At 39.9% G+C, this 21,318-nt stretch overlaps 3 protein-coding genes across 3 annotated transcripts in view; 1 reads left to right on the forward strand and 2 right to left on the reverse strand.

Moving 5' to 3' along the window:
• Positions 1-1,944: 1,944 nt before the first annotated feature.
• On the forward strand, positions 1,945-13,243 carry LOC146486902 (acyl-coenzyme A synthetase ACSM3, mitochondrial-like). Its single transcript, XM_085089798.1, has 15 exons — positions 1,945-2,226; positions 3,832-3,932; positions 4,397-4,509; positions 5,118-5,236; positions 6,118-6,188; positions 6,282-6,336; positions 6,869-6,990; positions 7,742-8,102; positions 8,975-9,055; positions 9,697-9,798; positions 10,115-10,166; positions 11,008-11,083; positions 11,572-11,671; positions 12,095-12,211; positions 12,912-13,243. The coding sequence occupies exons 1-15, from the start codon at positions 1,960-1,962 to the stop codon at positions 12,990-12,992; spliced, it is 1,818 nt and encodes a 605-aa protein (XP_084945924.1). The 5' UTR covers positions 1,945-1,959; the 3' UTR covers positions 12,993-13,243.
• Positions 13,244-13,455: 212 nt separating this feature from the next.
• On the reverse strand, positions 13,456-17,104 carry LOC146486903 (uncharacterized). Its single transcript, XM_085089673.1, has 2 exons — positions 17,089-17,104; positions 13,456-16,475 (listed from the first exon to the last, which is right to left on the reverse strand). The coding sequence occupies exons 1-2, from the start codon at positions 17,102-17,104 to the stop codon at positions 13,456-13,458; spliced, it is 3,036 nt and encodes a 1,011-aa protein (XP_084945799.1).
• Positions 17,105-18,486: 1,382 nt separating this feature from the next.
• The window catches only part of LOC146486904 (sacsin-like), a 31,601-nt gene continuing 28,769 nt past the window's right edge, over positions 18,487-21,318 (reverse strand). Inside the window, exons 9-10 of the mRNA XM_085090395.1 lie at positions 20,996-21,279; positions 18,487-19,031 (exon numbers count right to left, since the gene is read on the reverse strand). Of these exons, the coding sequence (XP_084946521.1) occupies positions 20,998-21,279 (282 nt within the window). The 3' untranslated portion in view covers positions 18,487-19,031; positions 20,996-20,997. The remainder of the gene's footprint in view (positions 19,032-20,995; positions 21,280-21,318) is intronic.

The following is a 21,318-nucleotide window of genomic DNA, read 5'->3' on the forward strand; positions in this document are numbered from 1 at the left end:
CAGTTGAAAAACGGAGATCAAGAGAATGTGACTTGAACACTAATTTATATTCAGTTTCATTGTCATTTCTTTGGTTGATAATGATGTCGCAATACGTTAATTTTTATAGTTTATTTTAGATAAGTTTAGTTTACTTTAGGTTTAGTTTAGTTCAGATTATCAAAACTCAAAGTTCAATTCAGTTTAGTTTACTAATACTACTGCCAACAATTATCCAGTGGGTTACTTTTCCAGACACTGTGTAATCCTCGAAATCTCCGGTGGGGTTGTGGTGGCGTTGTTTTACCTGAGAGACCAAAATACGTGATTTTCCAAACCCTATTTCACACCTGAAATTAAAGTTGACACGCTAATTTAGAACTCCACCCTACGAAAGGACCACTGTGGACCATTGTCACAAAAAAAATTGCCGCAGTAATGGTAGACTGGGATAGTATAGTGAAGGTTGAAGAAAGTCAATGACATTCACATGATTACATACATCACCTTTATTTAAACCTTGGATTTACAGAGTAGCTGTAGAAGCTAGTACCTCTGAGAAAAGAAAAATAAAGAAGAAATAAATGAGTCTATCTTCTGTCTCAAGCTATAGGGTCGCTTTAGGACTTGGTCGCACATTGCTCCTTCCGGCTTACACACCGCTTCAACGTTACATTAGTTCTAACGGACGGAGTTAAGACAGAATGATTTGATCAGTGTGGAATCGATATTTCAAGAAAAAGGGCTAAACATGTCTTTCAAAAATAGCCTTCCAGTATGAAACTATTTTGAGGACTACTTCCCCCCCACCCCACCCCCACCAACCCAGAAGTATTGCTACACCAGTCACTTAGACCAAAATGGACATAGCTTGCGAGCAAGCTCTACTGATATCAGCTTACAGTATTTGTATTTAATCTCAACTTATTGTTTTAATCTGTATTTACTATATCGTAATTGTAGTTTTTACTTAGACACGACCACATCAGCTATGCTGTAATTTTATCGTGTTTAAATAAATGCTTTTGCTATTATTATTAGCCGCGAGAGGATATAGCGCGCTAATAGAGAGCTTGCTCGCAGGCTAAAATGAACAACAATATGCAAGCCCTTTAAAGGCAAATTAGTTCCCACTTTGAACATGACGTAAATTTCGATAAATTAGCAGCCACTTTGAAGATAGTCAGTTTTTTGTATGGAAATATCAAGATAATTTCCTCACCAATTCGTTTCTCACATACTATACAAAGTGAAGTAATCTGGCCAATGAGTTTACTGTTGAAACCTGCAGCCCGTGAACTTTACAGGCGAACTTTTTAAAAGTTTTAAAGAACCTCGAATGCTCGCACTTTGTGAAATTTCCACCAAGCTTACTGTTTTTCAGATTTAACCAGCAAAATTCATGTCCAGTCTTTTATATCTGAATCGAAGAGATTTTATAAAAGTACCTAGATATGTATTTTCCAATTGTTAGCATTGCTTAATGCTGCTTTTTGTTAATTTTGCTGCCGCTCTGACTAATTATTATTTAATGTTAATTTTTCAATTCAACGTTATTTCGAAGTGAGCCCTCTCGATGGGTCTTTTTTTTTTTCTCTTAGGGCAAACTTCGACAATAAAATATGTTTAAATAAAAAAAAAATCTGTTACCAAATGCCTTGAGTTCTGCAGGGTTCGAATTTCTCAATTTGTCTCTCATTCTCTATCTTGCCACAATTCAAAATGTTTTTGTAATTATTAATCTACCATAATTGTCAATTATTCAACAAGTACTCATTGGATATAATAATCATACCATATCCAACAAACGCCAGTGGAATAATTGTTTTATTAAAAAAGCCAAGAAAAATTGCTAGTCCCTATATATACCGTGACTGCCAAGCCAATTATAACTCTGGATTGCATGATTTTAGTAATTTTGCATATTTATATGGTCACGGACGCGTCACGCAATCAATTACAGAGGAAAAGATAGTCGAAATGCGGCTGCTGGTGATAGATTCAACTCTTGCAGCCTGTAATAGTTTAAAATCGTGGAGATCAGCTAAAATACATGGCGGATCCGCGAAAGTAGTGAATTGTGTTTTGTCGCGGTGGAGTTCAGGGCATCATGTAGCTACACCACCAGTGTTCGACTCCAAAGTTGGATTTACCGATTACGAGAAAGAGCGCCGAGAATTTAATCTCGAGGTTCCGGAGTACTTCAATTTTGCCAATGTTATCGATGATTGGGCGCAGAAAGAGAAGGTAGGTACTTACATACCACATATCAGAACAGTATTTACTAATCGATCAGTATCTATAATCCTTCTTATGGTAAATTCTACATAATTTGTACTGTTTACAATTTTGAGCATCAAACCGTAGCTTTTAAAGAAAGGCCTGAAACATCCAATACATGACCTTAACGATACGGATTCAAGTGTTAAGACCATCGAAACCTTTTAACTGTGTAGGAATTATAAATTACACTTCCAATTATTTAGAGTCATCTTTGTGAGTTCTAAATATCCCAAATATATACCCATTCGACATCTTAAAGTGGTGTCTGTTGTTAATGTGATATGCTAACAGTAACGCCTTCTTTCCATAACATATGCATTCAGTGAGTGGAGAATCTGGATTACGAAATGACTATAAATAAGGACTACGGATTGCGGACTTGATGAAATGTTCTTGTCAAAATGATGCGGGCGGTTACTTGGTTAAACAATAGCCATGACTGATCAATTTGATTGTGTGTTGAGGCAGTCGTAATGTTTGCGGGAGCATAAAGATGGTGGCGAAATAAAAAAAATGGGAATTATGCCAAGATTCTGTAGGCCGGGTGCAGGAAAGGCTTACTGTTTGTATGGTCGATATTTGAACGTCCACTCAATCAATCCTTACTTTTGGCTAATAGCAGACAAAGTTATAAATGACAGCAGATAAATTAATGATAAACGGTGTCAAGCGAGTGGATTCTAGAGAAAGCATATCTTGTAGCATATAAATACAAACACAAATAAATCACAATCACAAATCAATGGATTATTCATTAACAACACAACTTAATACAACATATTATTATCAGGATTGCTCAACGAAACAAAATGATCAAAGGAACAATACTCGCCGGGCAATACTGTTAGCGGAATTTCGACCTGTTCCTCATTTCATCCCCAGACCCCAATAGGTAGTTCTTATCCTATCACTTGTTGGCGTTTTGTACCATGGCTTTCTTCAAATTAAAACCCGAAGTCGCGGACGTCCCCGTTCACATGTATCTGGGATGGTCGAGGATAAATAGGCAAAATTGGGAGCGTTTTCATTTTCCTGCCAAGTCCCAGATTTCTGCGATGGTCGGCGATCATTCCCGAGGCGTGCAAACATAAACGTGGACGATATGTTTGGCTTGGAATCAAGCTTCTTAACTTTCAAAAATACTTGATATCTCTGACAAGTCCGCGGCCAACTTTTTACCAGGGGCACCCACCGAAAACATTTAAGCAAAATGCTTAAAATCTTGGCTTTTGTAAGATTGGTCCGTTGGTGCATTAGCTGATTGTCCAAAACATCCCACATTGCCGAAACTGATAACGTCCACTCCTTTGTAGCAGGCGCTAGAAGGGGATGAAAGAGGTGAATGAGCGCGCGCGAGGTGAGTGTCGCTTCGCGCGAGCGCCTGATTTCCTTATTTTCTCCCCTTTCTGGCGCTAGCTCAGGCTAACAACAAGGTAACTCTCTCATGTTACCGCACGTAGTTCATTGCTAGTGGGTTTACTTATACTCGCTTCAAAGGGCTTGTAAACCCGTGATCTGTCTGTATACTAATCTGGCTTTGTAACTTACCTACTGATTGCATATTTTAAGCTTGGTCAGAGGAAAGCTGGACACCCGGCATTTTGGTGGGTTGATGATGAGGGACACGAGATGAAGTGGTCATTTGAACAACTCGCTGAAAAGAGCAAAAGGTGAGTTAACTTTACGACGAACAATTCGTAGATTTCTTGTAATTTTCCAGCTTACTTAGCTCTTTTCCTCGGGAATTGTTATGGAAGGTTGGCCCCCAAACTATTTTTCAGTACGTAATTTCCTTGGTGTTAAACAGGTTAATGGTGGCATTTGAAAACCGGAAAAGTGGAGAGAAGTTCGAGTAAGTCAAGCCAGTGTCCAGCAGGGTTTGATTGTATTTGATAGAATCTCGATAAAGGTGCCCTTCCAGCAGACATTGCATGGTCGCCCTATGTGTTGGCGGCTGAATAAGAAACCCGCCGGCACTTACGGCTACCGAGAAGTCTCTGCTCCCAGGATAGATAAAGCGACACTGGGAAACTCGAACCTTTTCACTACAACGGTATTGTATCCCTCCATATACGACACAACTATTATTGTAGGTATCATGATTGAAACTCTTTATCTGTTTTTTGGCTTGTAGAGCCGCCAATGTTCTTTCAGGGGCTGGTGAAGTTCAAAGAGGGGACCGGGTGATGGTCATATTACCAAGACTTCCAGAATGGTGGCTCCTCAACATCGCTTGCCTACGAACAGGTAACGATACTAAAACGCACACTGAGGTCAATCCTCGTAGCTGGACGGAGTTTTGTTTCTTGTCAGATGGAAAAGTGGTTAGTTTCTAAATGGAAACTATGGTACTGTGTCGATGGGGAGTAGAAACGAATGTTTGGTTTTTATCAACAGAGTTGATAATTAAAGGTAATTTGGCCACCGTATAAAGAGATTCGAGTGTTGACGTTTCTATCGTTAGCCGTTCGTCAGAGAGAATCTGTCGATACGGTGTCCAATTTACCTTTAGTTATCAACTCCATTGATAAACCAAACATTTGTTTTTTATCATATAATCAGACGCCAATGACAAATCTATCGATGTTAATGGTTAAATGAAGACTTCAGCTCTATTTCATGATCACTTAAATGTTCAATCATGTAAGTTACATGTATTAGAGTATTTAACATCAAAGATACACAGACGGTGATTGCAAGGACCGAAAATTTATCCATCAATCCTTTTTTGGTTTAATGTGTCTCAGTTTATATTTGGTGGAGTGTATTTCAATCGTTAGATACACAGCCAAACCAACTCTTAGGGAGTAACAAACGTGTATAATCTTTCACTGATCATCCCTATTATTTTTCAGGTACCATTATCAGCCCTGGTTCAATTCAATTACGAACGCGAGACATCAAGTCTCGACTACTTGCGTCACATGCGACTTGTATCATAGCAGACACGGACAGTGCCGAGTTGGTAGATGAGGTACAGTAGAACCTGAGCATAAAAAGGATCATACAGTTTTATGAGCAATCGTGCGCCTTCATTGACTCCGACCTATTGGCTATCAGAGCTTCTCGGATAACTGAACAACATAACATGTTACAAAATTGTCTAGTGAGTAGCGAATTGCACAACCGGTCCTTTTCCATTTAGCGTGTAGAACAAACTACTTGTACAATTACGAACTAATGCAAAGTGACTCGGTTACACTTGTGCTACGTTTTCGTGTATGGGGCCATGCGCGAATCTTAGTACCATTAACGAATCTCTTTGTGGTAGCCAGTTTACTCAGTTGAAAAAAACCAAACAAACAAACTAACAAACAAAACAACAACAGCAACAACAACAAAAAAAAAAGACAACTAAAAACAAATGTTCAAGGAAAACTAGATTGACATAAAAGGATCTTCTCTTTCTCAACAAATATGCCATTCACTAACTGGAGATGTTAAGGTGATACTCTTGGTTGAAATCAAGGTAGTGGAATATATGAAGCGAAAATTTCCTCCTTCATTCGCGGGTGTGTCTTTGAAACGGGGAGTAAATAAATTAAAGGGTGTCGTGTCACTAGCACTAATGACACAAATGATGGATCAAAGAATGTCTACTGACTGGGCTCGTAACTCAGTCGGTAGAGTAACGATTGATCAATGCCGGAAGTCGTTGGTTCGATTCTTGCCGCTGAGGTTGAAGATTTTTTCTTTGCCTCGAGTGGTCTCCCATTTCCTTCTACTATGGCTAACGCTCAGTGTCACTGTACACTGAATAGTTGATTCTCTGATCCATCCTTTAATTTAATAAACTAGCCAGATTAACCTACCGACAGTTGACCAATGCTTGTAGTTTTCCTTTTTTCATCGCAGGTTGCTAAATTCGCTCCATCTTTGAGAACCAAACTTCTCGTAAGCGAGCCGGAACAGAAAACCGAAGTCAGGTAGCTGTTATATTAAGCAACATTATCCACGGACTCTCTTCCTTTAATAACATTTATTACATGTTCCAAAATTTTATTTTTGTTGATTTTTAGGAAAGGCTGGCTTCCTTTTAAGGAATTGTTTGAAGAAGCCTCTCCAGAGCACGAGGTTGGTATATTTAATAAGCCCATGCAAGTCACGTGCTATCAATGGCACCATAGCCTTCAGGAGAAGCGTTATTTTTTGGTACGTTTTTAGGGCGGGAGGCGAGCCCGAATTCGTCCGAAAAACACATAAAAACACCGCCTGTTCTGCAGCTACTGACATCACATCCGTCCGTCTGTTGTCCCTCGTGTAGAGTAAAAACGACCATTGCTGATGTCTGCCGCATTGAATGATTATATATCTATGAAAAACAATGACTCAAACCCAGTTATAGACGAGTCACCAAGAGGGAAGTTATTTGTTATTTTGTTTAAATAAAAACATATTAAAGAAAACTGTAGTTGTTGTCTCCCAAGTTATTTTCTTAGAAAATGGACAAGTGAAATCTCCAGTGAACTAGCGAGGATTTTTACATGGCTATTGAATAAGCCTTTTTTAAGGTTTTGAAGACATATTTACCCATTTACAAAGAGTTACTAGTTAGTCAGTGGATTTAAAATAAACCCCTTAAGAAATATCACATCTTATCTTCCAGTGCGTGCGAACATTCAGTAACGAACCAATGACAGTTTATTTCACAAGTGGAACAACGGGACATCCCAAGATGGCGGAGCACACACACGCAAGCTGTGGATTGGGGCATATCACTACTGGAAAGTAAGATATCTTCATTTAAGATTTATTTCTGGCGAATACTCCGTACACGTTACCGTAGAGATATGGGTTGAAAAAAGACACTGTTATGCGTCATTTTGTTTGGAAGTATTTAAGCTGCATCCTAAGGGATGTCAGTATTTGTCATGGTTCACGTTTTCAAGTCAGACTGTTTCCAAAAGTATAAGGAGATTACTTTCTAAAGAAACTGTGATGCTGCGTCGGTGGGGAGTAGAAACGAATGTTTGATTTATCGTAACTAAGAGAAAATTGACCACCGAAAAGAGATTCAAGTGCTGGCGTTTCAAGCGTTCGTCCTTCGGATTTGCTCTGACGGAGGGCTAATGCTCGAAACGTCAGCACTCGAATCTCTTTACAGTGGTCAAATACCTTTAGTTATCAACCCTGCTAATAAACCAAATATTTGTTTCCAAAGTGTGCGTTTTCGAGGTTTATTCATTCCTGGAAGGTAGAAGAAAATGAACGGAGATGTTATTGTTCTCTTTATGCGTTTTCAGTACTTTGATAAAGATTCCTCTCCGGAGACATTCAGATGCGTAATCGTGTGGATGGAACCTGAAATAGTAAACAAGTGTAAATTTTCAAACGAAAACGTATCCGTTTGGATGTTGCCTTTAGCAAACTTGGGGTGATCCATATCTCCTGTTCTGTCTGGTATTTTCTTGAGAGTATTTGTGACTCATTTTTGTGTTGCACAATGGCAGCTGATCATTTCTTCTGGCTCACTCCTCAGGTATTGGTTGGACCTCTCACCTGAAGATACCCACTGGAACATTTCAGACACTGGCTGGGCAAAATCTGCGTACAGCAGCTTTTTCGCTCCATGGCTACAAGGATCCTGTGTATTTGTCTACCACAGGGCCCGTTTTGAGCCCTTGGCTATTTTGGAGGCGTTGCAAAATTACCCTATCAGTACCTTCTGCTCAGCCCCAACGGCTTACCGAATGATGGTCCAAGAGGACCTGACCAAATACAAGTTTCCGCAGTTGAGGCATTGTGTCAGCGCCGGAGAACCTTTGAATCCTGAAGTCATTGATGAATGGAGAAAAGCGACTGGATTTCAGATCAGAGAAGGATATGGTCAGAGTGAGACTGTAAGTAAGATGGAAACTAAGAGGGTACATTTCCAATGACACGTGTGCCGTGAATGAAACTGAAAGACTGTTAGCCGTAAATGTCTACTCATGTGCCTCTGAATTTGGTTTCGTCATACAAGGCAGACCTTTTTGTCATTTCACATCATGCTCGACAGAATTCTTTGTATTTTATTAAGAATTAAGGTTAGAGGACACCTTGTGATCTCTATCGTACAGTTCATGCATCTCATTAGCCTGCATTTCTGGACATACCGAACTGCCAGATGTCAGCTTTTTCTTCTGATCACAAATTTTGTTTTTTGGTCTCTATTGTCTGGAAAGTGAATCTTTCTTTTTTTTTTTCAGTTCTTTTCAAATCTTGGTTCTTGGTTCCGTAGTTTTGTCGTTAATTTTGACACTAGCGCCACAAAGGTTACTTACTTTCATACTGACTGTCTGGCGCCTCCTTGTGCCTCATATATAGCGCATAAGGCCCCTCCTGGCCACAAATGTTAGTAGCCATTAAATTAGCATTCTTATAGACTTCATTTTTTTTTTAAACTTTGAGTCATTTTACATTTGATAGATGTAGTAGAGTACCTGTAAGGAGGCTAACATATACTGATACAGCCAAACCTCCCGTAAGCGACCACCCAAATTGTCAAGCTTAAGTGGTTTCTCACGAGAGGTGGTCGCTTACGAGCGGTTCCAACTATGACAATTTGACTGAGAAAATTAACATTTGGTGTGCTTGAAACGTGGTCGCTTACGACAGGTGTTCGCACAGGGGGATTTAACTGTATCTCATTTTTCTGTTTAGTAGTGTAGTTCTTGTTAAGAATCAAAGAAATTGTTTCTAATGGGTTGAAACCGTTTATCTGTTATTTTAGACGCTTTTGTGCGCCACGTATCGGTGTCTCGAAAACCGCCCAGGATCCATGGGCAAACCTGCTCCAGGATATGACTTGAAGGTTGGTGGGGAACTTTATGTGCTGTTTTTCACTTTTCAACTGCTGAAAGGTAAAGCTTATGCGTCTGTACCCTGCTAGCAGAGCGTTTCTCTTAAGCAAGTTTGTTATAATGTAGGAAGTCGTTCAGTTTGGTATTTCACGTAGTTGGCTTGTTAAGCGTCTCCGAGAAACTTATCGGGGGAGTGTGTCGTGAAACATTAATTGCCATTGTTTTGTTGGATCGTACATCCGGACAGTACACTGTTGATTGGCCTTTTATCAGATGACTTTGATTGACAAGTACAGCACGTGTTTTTGATATACAAATACTACTAAGGAATAGTTTAAATGGCAGTTTGCATTTTGTCAACTGGACTTCTTAAAGTTTAGAGACAGATAAGGCTTTATACACCGTGGGTTGACAAATTTATCTTTTCATTCTGAGTTCAGAGGCTTTTAAAAAAGGAATACTGTTTGTGTTTGTGAGTGTTGCTATCTCCCGTGATTCAAGCCAGCCCTACTTTTGTAACATAGAACCCTAAAGCAATCAATCCAATAGCACCGCAACTCGCGGCATATAGCTTTTCTAGATATTTTGTTTTTGTATGTTTGGTCTCATTGTCAGTGTTATTATTTTTATTTTTTCATGGTTCTTTTAACAGATCGTGGACGAGAAAGGCAATGAATGCCCCGCAGGGGAGGAGGGTGAAATTGTTGTGCAGATATCACCAAACAGACCAGTGGGACTCTTCACTCGTTATGTGGTAAAAATGCAAATAGTTAGTCATAAGTAAATGTTTTAAGAGAAACAGACGTCTGAGATGAGAATCTTCAGAGTTGAAACAGAACTCAGCATTAACAACCACAACAACAGCGGCAAACCACCAGCATCAACAACAACAACATAAGGACATAAATCAATCACTCACTACGCCAGAGGTTTCAAAAAAAGGCGGCTAGCGATGGACCGCCGGATACTTTGGTCTGTATCGATGATCAGTGATGATCAGTTCTGGACTTCTGGTCCTACTTTTTTGGCACTACGCTTCATGTTTATGCTTTACGTTGTTTTGTTCACAGGATGATCCAGATCGAACAGCTTCAGTGCTACATGATAATTTTTACTGGACAGGTAAATACGAGGAGAGTGTTCACGTTTTACCGTGCACCAGAAGCACTACCGTTCTCAAATCCGTGTCGGTACTATAATGATGATGATGATGATGATGATGATGATAATGATGATAATAATAATAATAATTCATTTAAGCGCACACATCCATTATTTGCCCGAGGCGCTTTACAAAAAGTGTACCCTAAAAATAAGTTAGAAAACTACCTAAAAAACTAAAATCTGACATTAAAAAATATGATAAAGAGTTACTCTCAATAAATTTGGTAAAAACTATACGGGGCCCTTTCCGTTTAGCCAAAATTTTCTGTTTATTATTTAAGAAGCTTTATTTTTCTTCCATCCAGTCAAAAAGCGTCGTTTTCAGCTGCAAGATTCTGTGCAAATGGAACGGTCGGTTGGAAGGAAAAAGTGGTGTACGACCAACTTAGTCGGCTTTTGTTCCAGAAACTGTCTGGTGTATCCGCGCGCCATCTGCAATTCAGCCAGTTGAACAGGAAATTTAAGCTAAAGGAAGGCGGCTCTGATTGATACTGTTCATAGTTTTTGGAAGTATGGCGTAACCATGCAACGTTTGGTAGTGCTAGAATGTGACCCTTACCTAAGCGTAACGTTTGTTTATAACGAGGTGCGATGAAAGTGGAAGAAACTGGCGCCTAGTTTTGCTTCTTTACAACTACTGAATCACAAATTGTTTAGTCACGACCGCTTATTATTTTTCCCTTATCTTCAGAGTCCCTGAGAACAGTTCTCTCTGGCCAATCGTGAGTGACAATTTTCAGCACCCGTTGCTTAAAAATGCCAATGTCAACTTTACATTTTACCCCTTTGCTTTTTACAGGTGATCGAGGGATTCGAGACGAAGATGGCTACTTCTATTTCGTAGGACGCTCAGATGACGTTATACTCTCTGCTGGGTTGGTAAAGAAGTTCACCCTGATTTATTTACATCATTGACTATGTAAACAGATACTAGATCATGTTCGACTTCTTTTAAAATCCGTCTTTCTTCCCTGCTTCTCGTATTCTACAACTAAACAGGATCAGAAACTAAATATGTTGCAGGAACTCTCTTTTCGAATGCTCAAATAATTTTTGATTTATTAGACATTTCTTGATCAAAAGTAAGATAAAGTGACCATTCTCGGGTATCAGTATTGTGCACAACAAGAGAAATCTTTTCTGCTACTCACAGCGTCATCTTCTGTCGCTTGTATATTTCACTTTACTTACTCTTTCTTGTTATGATTGTGACATGTAGTTACGTCAACTTTTGTATTATGCTGTTTTCTTGTGCATGCATCAATAAAAAAAATTAAAAAAATCATGTTCTGCCGCCATTTAGCTTTCACAAAATAGCCAGTCTCGAGCGGATATTGGTCCTCATAATAAGTGATTCTTGCAGGTATCGCATTGGTCCGTTTGAGGTGGAAAGCGCCTTGATAGAGCATAGTGCAGTTGCAGAAGCTGCTGTAGTCAGCAGCCCTGATCCCGTCAGGGGAGAGGTGAGTAAAACGAACTTCAAGGAGAAAACAGGCTGGCAAATTTTAAATGTGCATATCGGATATAAACTATGTGAGAAGTGCGAAGTCTTGACAATCATTTTAAAGTAAGGACAACCACACTTAATACACGCGAAAGGCAGACATTTCTGAGCTGTAACTGACGACTATGAAGTAATAGTTCCTTCCTTCTTTGCAAGCTGTTCTCTTATGTTATAACGGCTTTATTATTTGAGAAGTTTATACCACCTCATAGTTTGATCTTAAAAGCTGGGCTCGTGAGAAGATAACCTCCTTTGGAACAAAATAAGCATGATTGGTGTTAACGTTAACGTCTAAGTTTAAGATTGGAGAGCAATGTTATGTGATGTTTCATTTATTCTTATTTTAAATAAAAGAGTTATCTTGGTGTCATCGTCTCGTCAGGTTGTTAAAGCGTTCGTTATCCTATCGCCACATTTCACTGGAGACAAAGAATTGTTGATAAAGGAACTGCAAGATCACGTGAAAGAAACAACAGCACCATATAAATACCCAAGAAAGGTAAGTTGAGGGGCAAGCAGAAGGAACAATGCTTCATTAGAAACTTTCAATAGCAACTTGGCACATCACAAGTAGATAATACTGAAAGGATTTCATACGGCATGTTGGAACTGCAAGCTGGGGTCAATTCAATAAAGCTTTTACACTTGTAATTTACAAACTTGGTCGTTGGTATGACATGCGCACTCGAAAAGAAGCTCAATGAATGTTAAACTTCCAGGAATGTTTCGTGGATTCGTCCTCTGTATGAGCATTTAATAACAAGAGTCCAAGGGGCAATTTAATAAAACTTTTACACTTGTAATTTACAAGCTGGGCCGCTGCTTTCAAGTACGAACACAAGAAATAAAGAAAGAACACATTAAAAAACGAGTTCAGTAATCCTCATTAAAGACTTCTAAGGCAATGTTTGTTGAGATAATTTTGTTAGCTGCAAGTGTAAAAGCTTACGAAATTGGCCCCAGATTGTTTGTTATTAAATCAGTTACCACAGTGTGAACGTGTCTTTCTCATGTGGCACACCGTTAGGTATACATTACAAAACACTTTACACATTACCAATACCAGTTTTCCGTTCTGTTCTTAGAGCAGCACACTTCTTTGTCCAAACTAAAGCGTTGAAATAGCCTGGGGCTGGAAAAGAGCACCGGTTACCGAGACGTGCAATTGACACACTGACTGCTTGACATTTCCTTTGCAGATTGAATTTGTGGACAGTTTGCCCAAGACAGTCAGTGGCAAGATAAGAAGAGTGGAGCTTAGGGAGGCCGAATGGTCTTAGCTCGCGCAGAAATTACCAAGCAGAGATTTTCATTTGGATACAGTTGACGTGATACTGGATACAAATTTCCTTGTAATTCATTTCATTTTCTCTACATCTTGCACAATTCCGAGTTGCCTTTTACCTATCTTTCAATGTGAGGCTTACCCTTTCTTCTTTTAACGTTCCGTGAACGCACTATGAGAGATTTCTGTAAGCCACTTCTAGTACTACCTCCATGTGAGAAATAAAATGAAAGCAAACCAAAGGTACAGACCTGGTCTAGTAGGGAATTAATTAAGAGTAGAGATAGATAGATAGCCTTTATTTTAAAACGATGAGTATTAAAGCTACATGAGCTTGTGGGGTCGTTTGCAATTAACTAATTACAAGTAAACTAAAGAAGCTAAAAACTAGGGGTATATACAGACAAAATGTTTGAACTAAATTAGCGCTTACAAAATATGAAATCATGAGCATAAAATTAAGTATATACAAAGTCATCTTTTCTAAAATTACAAGTGGATGCAGACGTTATCTTAAAGCTGAATTCATTAAAATTAGCTTGAGATTTAAGCTTTAGCCTGAGATCACGATAAGGAATGTTATTTGTCAGGGCACTACAGTTGTTGGTCACTGCATTCCACAGGACTGAGCCTCTAAACGCGACAGAGTCTTTCATGTAACGCGTGTTGAAGCGTGGAACAATTAAAGAAGCGCAAGTCCGGGTTGAATAGTTTGTGGCCCGTTTCTTAGAAATCAGGTCGATTAATGTGACAGGTAACCTATCGTGGAAAGCTTTATGGAGACAGATAAAAATGGCTAATTTATAATAAATAGACAGAGTCGGCCATTGGGCCAGTTGTAGGACATCAGCAGATGCCATGTCTTTCGGCAAATGAAAGATAAGTCTCGCAGCCCTGCAGTGAAGTCTTTCCAGGGACTGAAATAAGTCAGAATTGCAGCAGGATCCCCATAGTATACGACCATATGTCACTGAAGGCAAGATGACCTTAAAATAGAGGTCCTGACGAACGTTTTTAGGGAGAAATCTCGCCTTCTTAAGTAATCCTAGTTTTTTAGCAAATGATTTTTTGAGTTCCAGCATATGTTGAGTCCAGGTCAGTTTCTCATCGACGGTCATTCCCAGTAACCGTGATTTCGATACCCATTCAATCGTAGAATTTCCGATAAGGATCGGGGGAATGTTTACCGGGGGATTTCTTCTAGAGATTAGCATGGCCTCACTTTTACTTGGGTGGGGTGTTAATCTGTTAATGAGGCACCACTCGTTTAATTCACGAAGTGCAGAATTTAACTTGGCAATACTTTTCTCTGCCGTGTCACTTATGCAGTAAACCGTTGTATCGTCGGCAAACATATAGACGGATCCGGAAGATACTGAGGACGGAAGATCGTTCGTGAAGAGAGTGAAAAGTGTCGGCCCCAAGACAGACCCTTGAGGAATTCCAAAAGAGATCGGTATCATCTCTGAAGTTGATCCATTAACGGCTGTGTATTGCTGTCTTTCCTTCAAGTAACTTTTAAGCCAATCCAGGAGTAGCCCTGATATGCCAAAGTCCCTTTCCAACTTCGTTTCGAGAATGGCGTGCGACACACTATCGAATGCCTTTTTAAAATCTATGAAGGCAACTGCTACCACTAAGCCTGCGTCCACAGCTTCTCTCCATGTTTCGGTAAGTTGTATTAGTAACAGTTCTGTTGAAAATCCTGCGCGGTATGCCCATTGTTTGTCCGTGACTAGATTATTAGCTTTGTATACGTGACGAACAATTGTGTCGTTGACTATTGATTCAAGGATCTTGCTTGGTACGCTTAGCAATGATATCGGTCTATAATTGCAGCAGTCGGTTTCATCGTCCTTTTTACATACTGGAGTAAGCCTCGCAGTTTTCCAGCTAGTGAACACCCTACCGGTGGTAATGGAGAGTCGGAATAGGCTGAGGAGTGACGGGACAATCGCATCGCCTGCTAGCTTTAAAAGCTTTGGAGGTATGTTATCAGGACCAGTGGATTTTCTTGTTTTTAGCGCTTTTATTTTTTCCGCCACTAAAGACTTTGAAATATAAACATCTGTGAGTCGAGGAGTATCCGTCTCGCCCTTGTCTGCGCAAGTTATCCCGTGTCCACAACTTGTAGGCGCGGGTAGAGTGTTGGATAGCTTTAGGCCTATCGTAGCAAAATAACAGTTCATCAGATTTGCTTTTCCCGAGTCCGTAAATTCCAGGGTGCTGTCTTCCTTTTTAAGAGGCCCGATGTTTTTGCGAGCCTTGGGGTTGGTAGCCCTTTTAAGAAGATTCCAGTATGCACTCGAGGACTTGACTTCATTAAAAATGGTGGAAAAATAAGATGATTTAGCTTTTCTTAGATTAGACGTAACTTCGTTCCTGACTCGTTTGTACTTAGACCACTGCTCTGGACATTTACTAGAGATTGCCGCTTTAAACAGTTTATACCGTCGGTTCATTTTGTGGCGAATTTCGCAAGTTATCCATGGGGAGGAAAAGCTTCTTGCCTTTATCTCCCTCCACGGAGCATGTTCATTGGAAATATCGTCGAATAGTCGGTCCCAAACCCATAGCTGGTCGTCAGGCTCTTCGAAGATGGATGCGATGTGAAATGGAGTTCGTTCAAGATCATATTTAAATTTCTCTACATCCATTCTTTTGTAATTTCTTGTTTTGATGATTTTTGGCGGTGGTCTTTTGTTCTTGAGCCGAATGGTTGCATAAATTAAATCATGATCTGATAGTCCCAGTGGAAATACTCCAGAAGAGCTAATGAGATCCCTTTTTGTTGTTACAAAGAGATCTAGCAATGTGCGTGATGAAATTGTTGATCTTGTGGCCTCCTGAATCATATTATGCATATTAAACGACTCAAAGATAGAACGCAGTTTGATTGTGTTTCGGTGCAGGATGTTATCTGAATTGCCTTGAAAAGAAAAGTCACAGTTAAAGTCGCCGATTAGAAAAATATTTTCAGATCTCAGCCAGCCTTTTTCAAGTGGCGTGTTGATGCGTTCGAAGAAAAGGTTGTCGTCAGGTGGTCTGTAAATGACAGAAAATAGGGCCTGGGTGCTAGAAGTTTTGACTTGTAGCCAAATCGCTTCAAGACCCTCAATAAACAAATCTTTGCGGTGAATAGCATGTAAATGTTCTGCAAAATACAAAGCGCAACCTCCTCCTTTGCGTCCTTTGCGGTCGAGTCGTAATAGCTTCATCCCATCAATGTTCAAGGCAGTGTCTAACACAGTTTGATCGAGGTGAGTTTCAGTTATTGCCAGCACCTCAAATTTGAATAATAACTGCAAGCATCTTAGTTCGTCGATTTTGTTTCTTAAGCTGCAGATGTTCAAATGTGCTACCTTTAGATCTTTAGTTGAGCATTTAGACAGTTGATGAACTAGGTCAGTGAAAAGACTTTCGCATTCGTCATCTTTGGGAAGTACGTCAGAAAGCGGCGGTGTATGAGTCCCGATCACTGAAGAAAACGAGTCGTCTGACAGTGAACTGAAAGGTAAAGCTGTAAGCAGGTCAGATTCGTCGAATCCACAGGCCGACAGGGGTTGGTTTAATAAACAGCTGTTGCAAATCCATGTCTTCGGGTCTCTTAATTAAATAGATTTGTATTCCTTGGCTGTCACTTGACCACATTTCATGTGGTAATTTAGGCCGCACAGGTTGCAGTGTAATGCTCGGTGGTTGCGAGCGATTGTTCTTGAGCACATTTGACAGCTTGTTTTTGTCGTAGGAGGACCGGGATTCGGGCATACATCTCCACTAATTGTTAGGCGGGTTAACCCGAACGTGGACACTGCATTAGGATAACGACTAACTCTTGCGTTTTAGTAGCCGTTAACTGTGAGTTTGTCGAGTCCAAGATGGCGTCTGTTGTTTGTTAAAGTCGCACAGATTAAGCTTGATGAAAACTCATCCCGCCGAGCTGCCTGTGTTATAGCGTCAAGCGCTGGATGGCGAAAATCCTTAACGTCATTTTGAGGGTGAAACCAACCCACTTTGATAAGACCTATGACGAGAAGGAGACAGTATAGTCTGGAGACCCGGTTTGCGTGGCCGTACAACATGGCGCCTACCAAATCCAAGTTCCATATTAGATTGGATGCAAGTCCCCGTGCATTTTGTCAGGGTTGTCCAACAATCAACAGTTACAAATGCCGTACAATGTATCGCCTGCTGGGCGAAGAGCGACGGTGGATCAAAGTCCCTGATGTTAACACAACCACCAGTTTCTTGAAATCGTGTCCGGAGGGGTCCTTACACCTCAGCCGAGAATTGTCTCGAAAAAGGTCGTATTCAAGTCTACTTGTGACAATTAGTGTAGTTTCTTGATAGCAACAGCTATAGGATACAAATCTCTGGGAACATTTTAGAGCGTAAGCTGCTTATTGCATCCCTTCGAAGTGGAACGAAAACGTTGAAGGCAATCCCACTAAGTACCATGGACGCAAATATGAACAGCAACAACATAAACTTTATTTCTACTTCTTTCTCTTATTTTAAACAAAAGTCTGTTTATCTCGAATCTTCTGGTAAAACCCATCTCAATAGTTAAGCCTATTGCCTTCCCGTAAAACAAACGACGTAGCGCAGTGGTGTTCTGTGCCATGTTTCTCGACAAAACTTCACGATTGGAATGGATTTCATCTGATGTTTCCTACCAAAAGCGAGAAGGTCTGGGTTACTCGCTCTTGTTATTAATGATTTTGTTATATAAAAGTGAACTAATCTTGTTTCATAATGCAATCCGATGACATTTCGCTCGGAATTTTGTCTATATAAATAAATTTATCTTTTACGTTAACACGTTAAAGACTATGTAGGCATTTTTTCCCAATAAATCAAATCAAACGAATGCGTGCTTAGGTTGGCTCAAATTTTTACGCACTAAAACAACATAGTACGGTCTTACTCATTTGACAAGTGTAATTACTGAAACAGCCTTTCGAACTTAAACATGGCTATTTAACATAACTTCTTTCCACACACAACTTGAACATTGTTATCAATGTCAGCTAATGACCTTTCTTAGCAACACTAAATGAAAACTCGGCGATTCGTGATTCACCTTCAACAGCAGACTAGAACACGCTTCTTGCACGACCTTGAGCAAGTTGCCCAGTGTTGAATAAATAAAGCTAAAGAATAATGTCCCGAAAAAACACCGTACGAAATAACAGCGCCCCCCCTCCCTCCTAACAGCAATATCTGACTGTAAGGGTCCCAACTGGAGAAACTGGTAACAGGTTACACCAACAGCAAGGCCAAGATGGCAATAAGCACTTTGTTAAATATGACGACTGTGAAGACTGTCAGTTGACTGTCAAGTTGACTGTCTGACGACTGTCAGACGGAAACTTTCTGTTGTTGTTGATGTAGATTCACCGAAAGTTGACGTTACCGTAAAGAAGTGTAGTTGGAGTCACCAGAGTAGAGTCGCTCAACCAAACTAGCTAACTTAGGTTATCTGTTGGTATGACTACAACGAAACACTACTGATGGCTCTATAAGTACATTCGCTTAGCTGTCCTCTGCAAACAACATGATTCAAACAAGTCTTAACTTTACCTAAACCGTGAAAATCCTCTGTTAATTTTATAATTTTATAACGATTTTGAGTAGAACAAAACTGATTAGATCAGAATAATCAGAAACTAATACCCCATTAATATTCTCCTCGACGTTCCATCGCAGTATCAAAACGCCACCGTCCAAGCACATTGTATTTTAGTTGATCATAATGACGAGAAAACCGACAGACTCAGTTAACACAAACCACGAACATAAACTTTGAAATCTTTGAGTTTAACTGAATTTTTTCTTGCCGTTAACATAATTGATGGCAGCGCGGCAAACGATTTTCTGAAATTATTTGTAACGTGAGCAACTGTTTTTCTACTTTTTAAAGAGATCATACATTCTTGCAAAATGATTTACACGTCTGTGCGAACTGTGCCTTTGTTCTTGATGTGACGCTTACGGTTAGCTGTTGATTCTCTTCTGAACACATGCGGCAATGCCCGAAAGAGACAGAGGAAAGATGAGTTAAAATGCATTAAACAAGCTGTGGCAAAAAGGACAGAAACTCATTCATTACACCTTTGAGGTATGAGACGTAACTGCAATTCAGCCATATAAGGTATACAAATGTGAGATTTTTAATATGCTTCAAACTTGAGATACAAGTTGTTCATCATCTAATCGGGCGTCAAAAGTTAAATTAAAGTCAAAAGTGTTGGCCAAAGAAAAGATGCTTGTTGTTGCCTAAGTGGCTGATTGAGAAACTGAGTGTAAAGCCAGGATAAGGTTGTCTTATGCCACGGGCCAGGTTCTTTCTGCACCCGTGCTTCTTGTTTAAACAAGTATTGAAAGTCTAAATCCACAAGGTTTATTCTTTTGTCATGAAAAGGGATTTCAAATTTTCAATGTAGACATAAGAATTAACGATAAAATTGGTAAAGTGAAATGAATATTTTTATATACCGAGCTCTTATAAGTTGCTTTGATAGCACGTATAATTTATAGCGTTGCGTTTACAGGAATTGCTCAGAAAGGTTGTAGGCATGACCATGTTAGAAAAAGTTACTCAACTTCATGTGCCAAAATATTGTTAATTGCTGCAATCCCGCAAATCAACACTCTCGAATATTAAAATGGTCTATGGGGGAAAAGGCCAACGCGTAATCTCCAAGCTGCACTTCTACTCAACCTCCCTCGAGAAAGGACCCTGGTTGCCTCTGATCACGTGGCACCCAAAATCCGGGTGCTTGACAAAATTTGTCGTTAGGAAGGGGTAGTAAAGTATGCAGTTGTCGCTTTCTCAAAAGGACGGAGAAGCCAGCTGCGAACTTTACGACAACAAGCGGTTTTACAACCAAACATTTCTACATCACACACGCACTTGAGACCTGGAAGAGGTTCACGTTTCTTCCACTCACTAGAGTGTTGTTAATCCAAAAGAATTATTTAAAAAAATGTCGTTTCGGGACGCCAGAGGGAAGCGGACAGACGATAGGAGACGCTTGAGTCAAAACTCAAACAAGTATGGTGATTAGAGCAGAAGTATCGCTGGCTTTACGCCTTTTAACGGAACTTTAAATGGAATCAAGAGAGGATGAATCCTCTCTTGATGGAATGAAATGGGAAAGAAGATCAATTTTAGTATTGCCGAATGGAACACCAAGAATGTTTGGAGATAGAATGTAAGCAGGCGACGTGTTCAGAAATACCAACGGACTGAAGCAAGCCACATGTACATGTGCATCTTAGTTTATTCCCCATGTCCCTGACTTTAAGTCGTGGTTAAACGAAAAACATTGAGCTCAGAGCGCTGATTGTGATCGAAAACAATGTATTTATTCACAAGAAATCGGTGACCAAATAAATATTCAATATTGTGCTTCGCGAATTACATGTAAATAAAAGGTTATTATTATCAAGAATGTATTTCTATTTTCGTGTGAGTGATGAATTATAATGCTGTTACTGAAATAACTTTTTATGAACTACATTTCATTTTATAGAGCAAAAGATGTACTTATTACCGCAGTTTAAGCTTGAATAAATGCTATTTCAGATAGTATTTATGGAATCCGTTCCGCCTACTGTAGATATATTATTCCGATTCAAGTTGTAGAATTTATTATCAACCTCTGCTTCATTGACCGTTTGAAATTCCCTTGATTCTTCTTAATATACGATTTTTGCAGACGACATGAAACTACGCCAAATCTCTCGCACTTCTCTCGCTTAAATCGTGCGCACTTGAAAATCTCTGTTCGACTCTTGCGAAGAAAATAACAGAGCGAGTGTACCCCGACTGGGGAGAAGTTTGTCGTGTACAGTCACGTGACCAGCTGCAACCAGGGTCCTTTCTCGAGGAAGGAAGAGAAAGGGCCCTGGGAACAAGGTTGCACTTCTACTATGTTGCCTCTGGTTACGTAGTAGGTCTACACACGAACCAAATTACTAGCGCTTAACAAACCTCAAGCAAGTCTACTTCTCACTCGCTCCACAATCTTCTTGGCTATCTCCAGGGCCTCCGTTGCCATCTCGGCGGTATACACGTCATTCGGGATTTTGGGGTAGCACATTCTGTCTGGATAGCGCATGCGTGTTGACTCCCCCACAAGCACCTCTAACTGGCTTGCTAACTCAGTTAATTCAGAGTCATCTAAACTGCAGGAGTTCTGAACCAAGTTGTGGACATTCACCCTGTCTTCCGCGTTCATTTTAAACTGTGCTGCCTTCAAAGCCTTCTCTGAAGCCTAAATATAGGACATGGAAGGAATTTTTACAGACGAAAT

The sequence above is a fragment of the Pavona decussata genome, unplaced genomic scaffold (assembly GCF_977016875.1).
Source record: "Pavona decussata unplaced genomic scaffold, jaPavDecu1.1 SCAFFOLD_19, whole genome shotgun sequence".
NCBI lineage: Eukaryota > Metazoa > Cnidaria > Anthozoa > Scleractinia > Agariciidae > Pavona > Pavona decussata.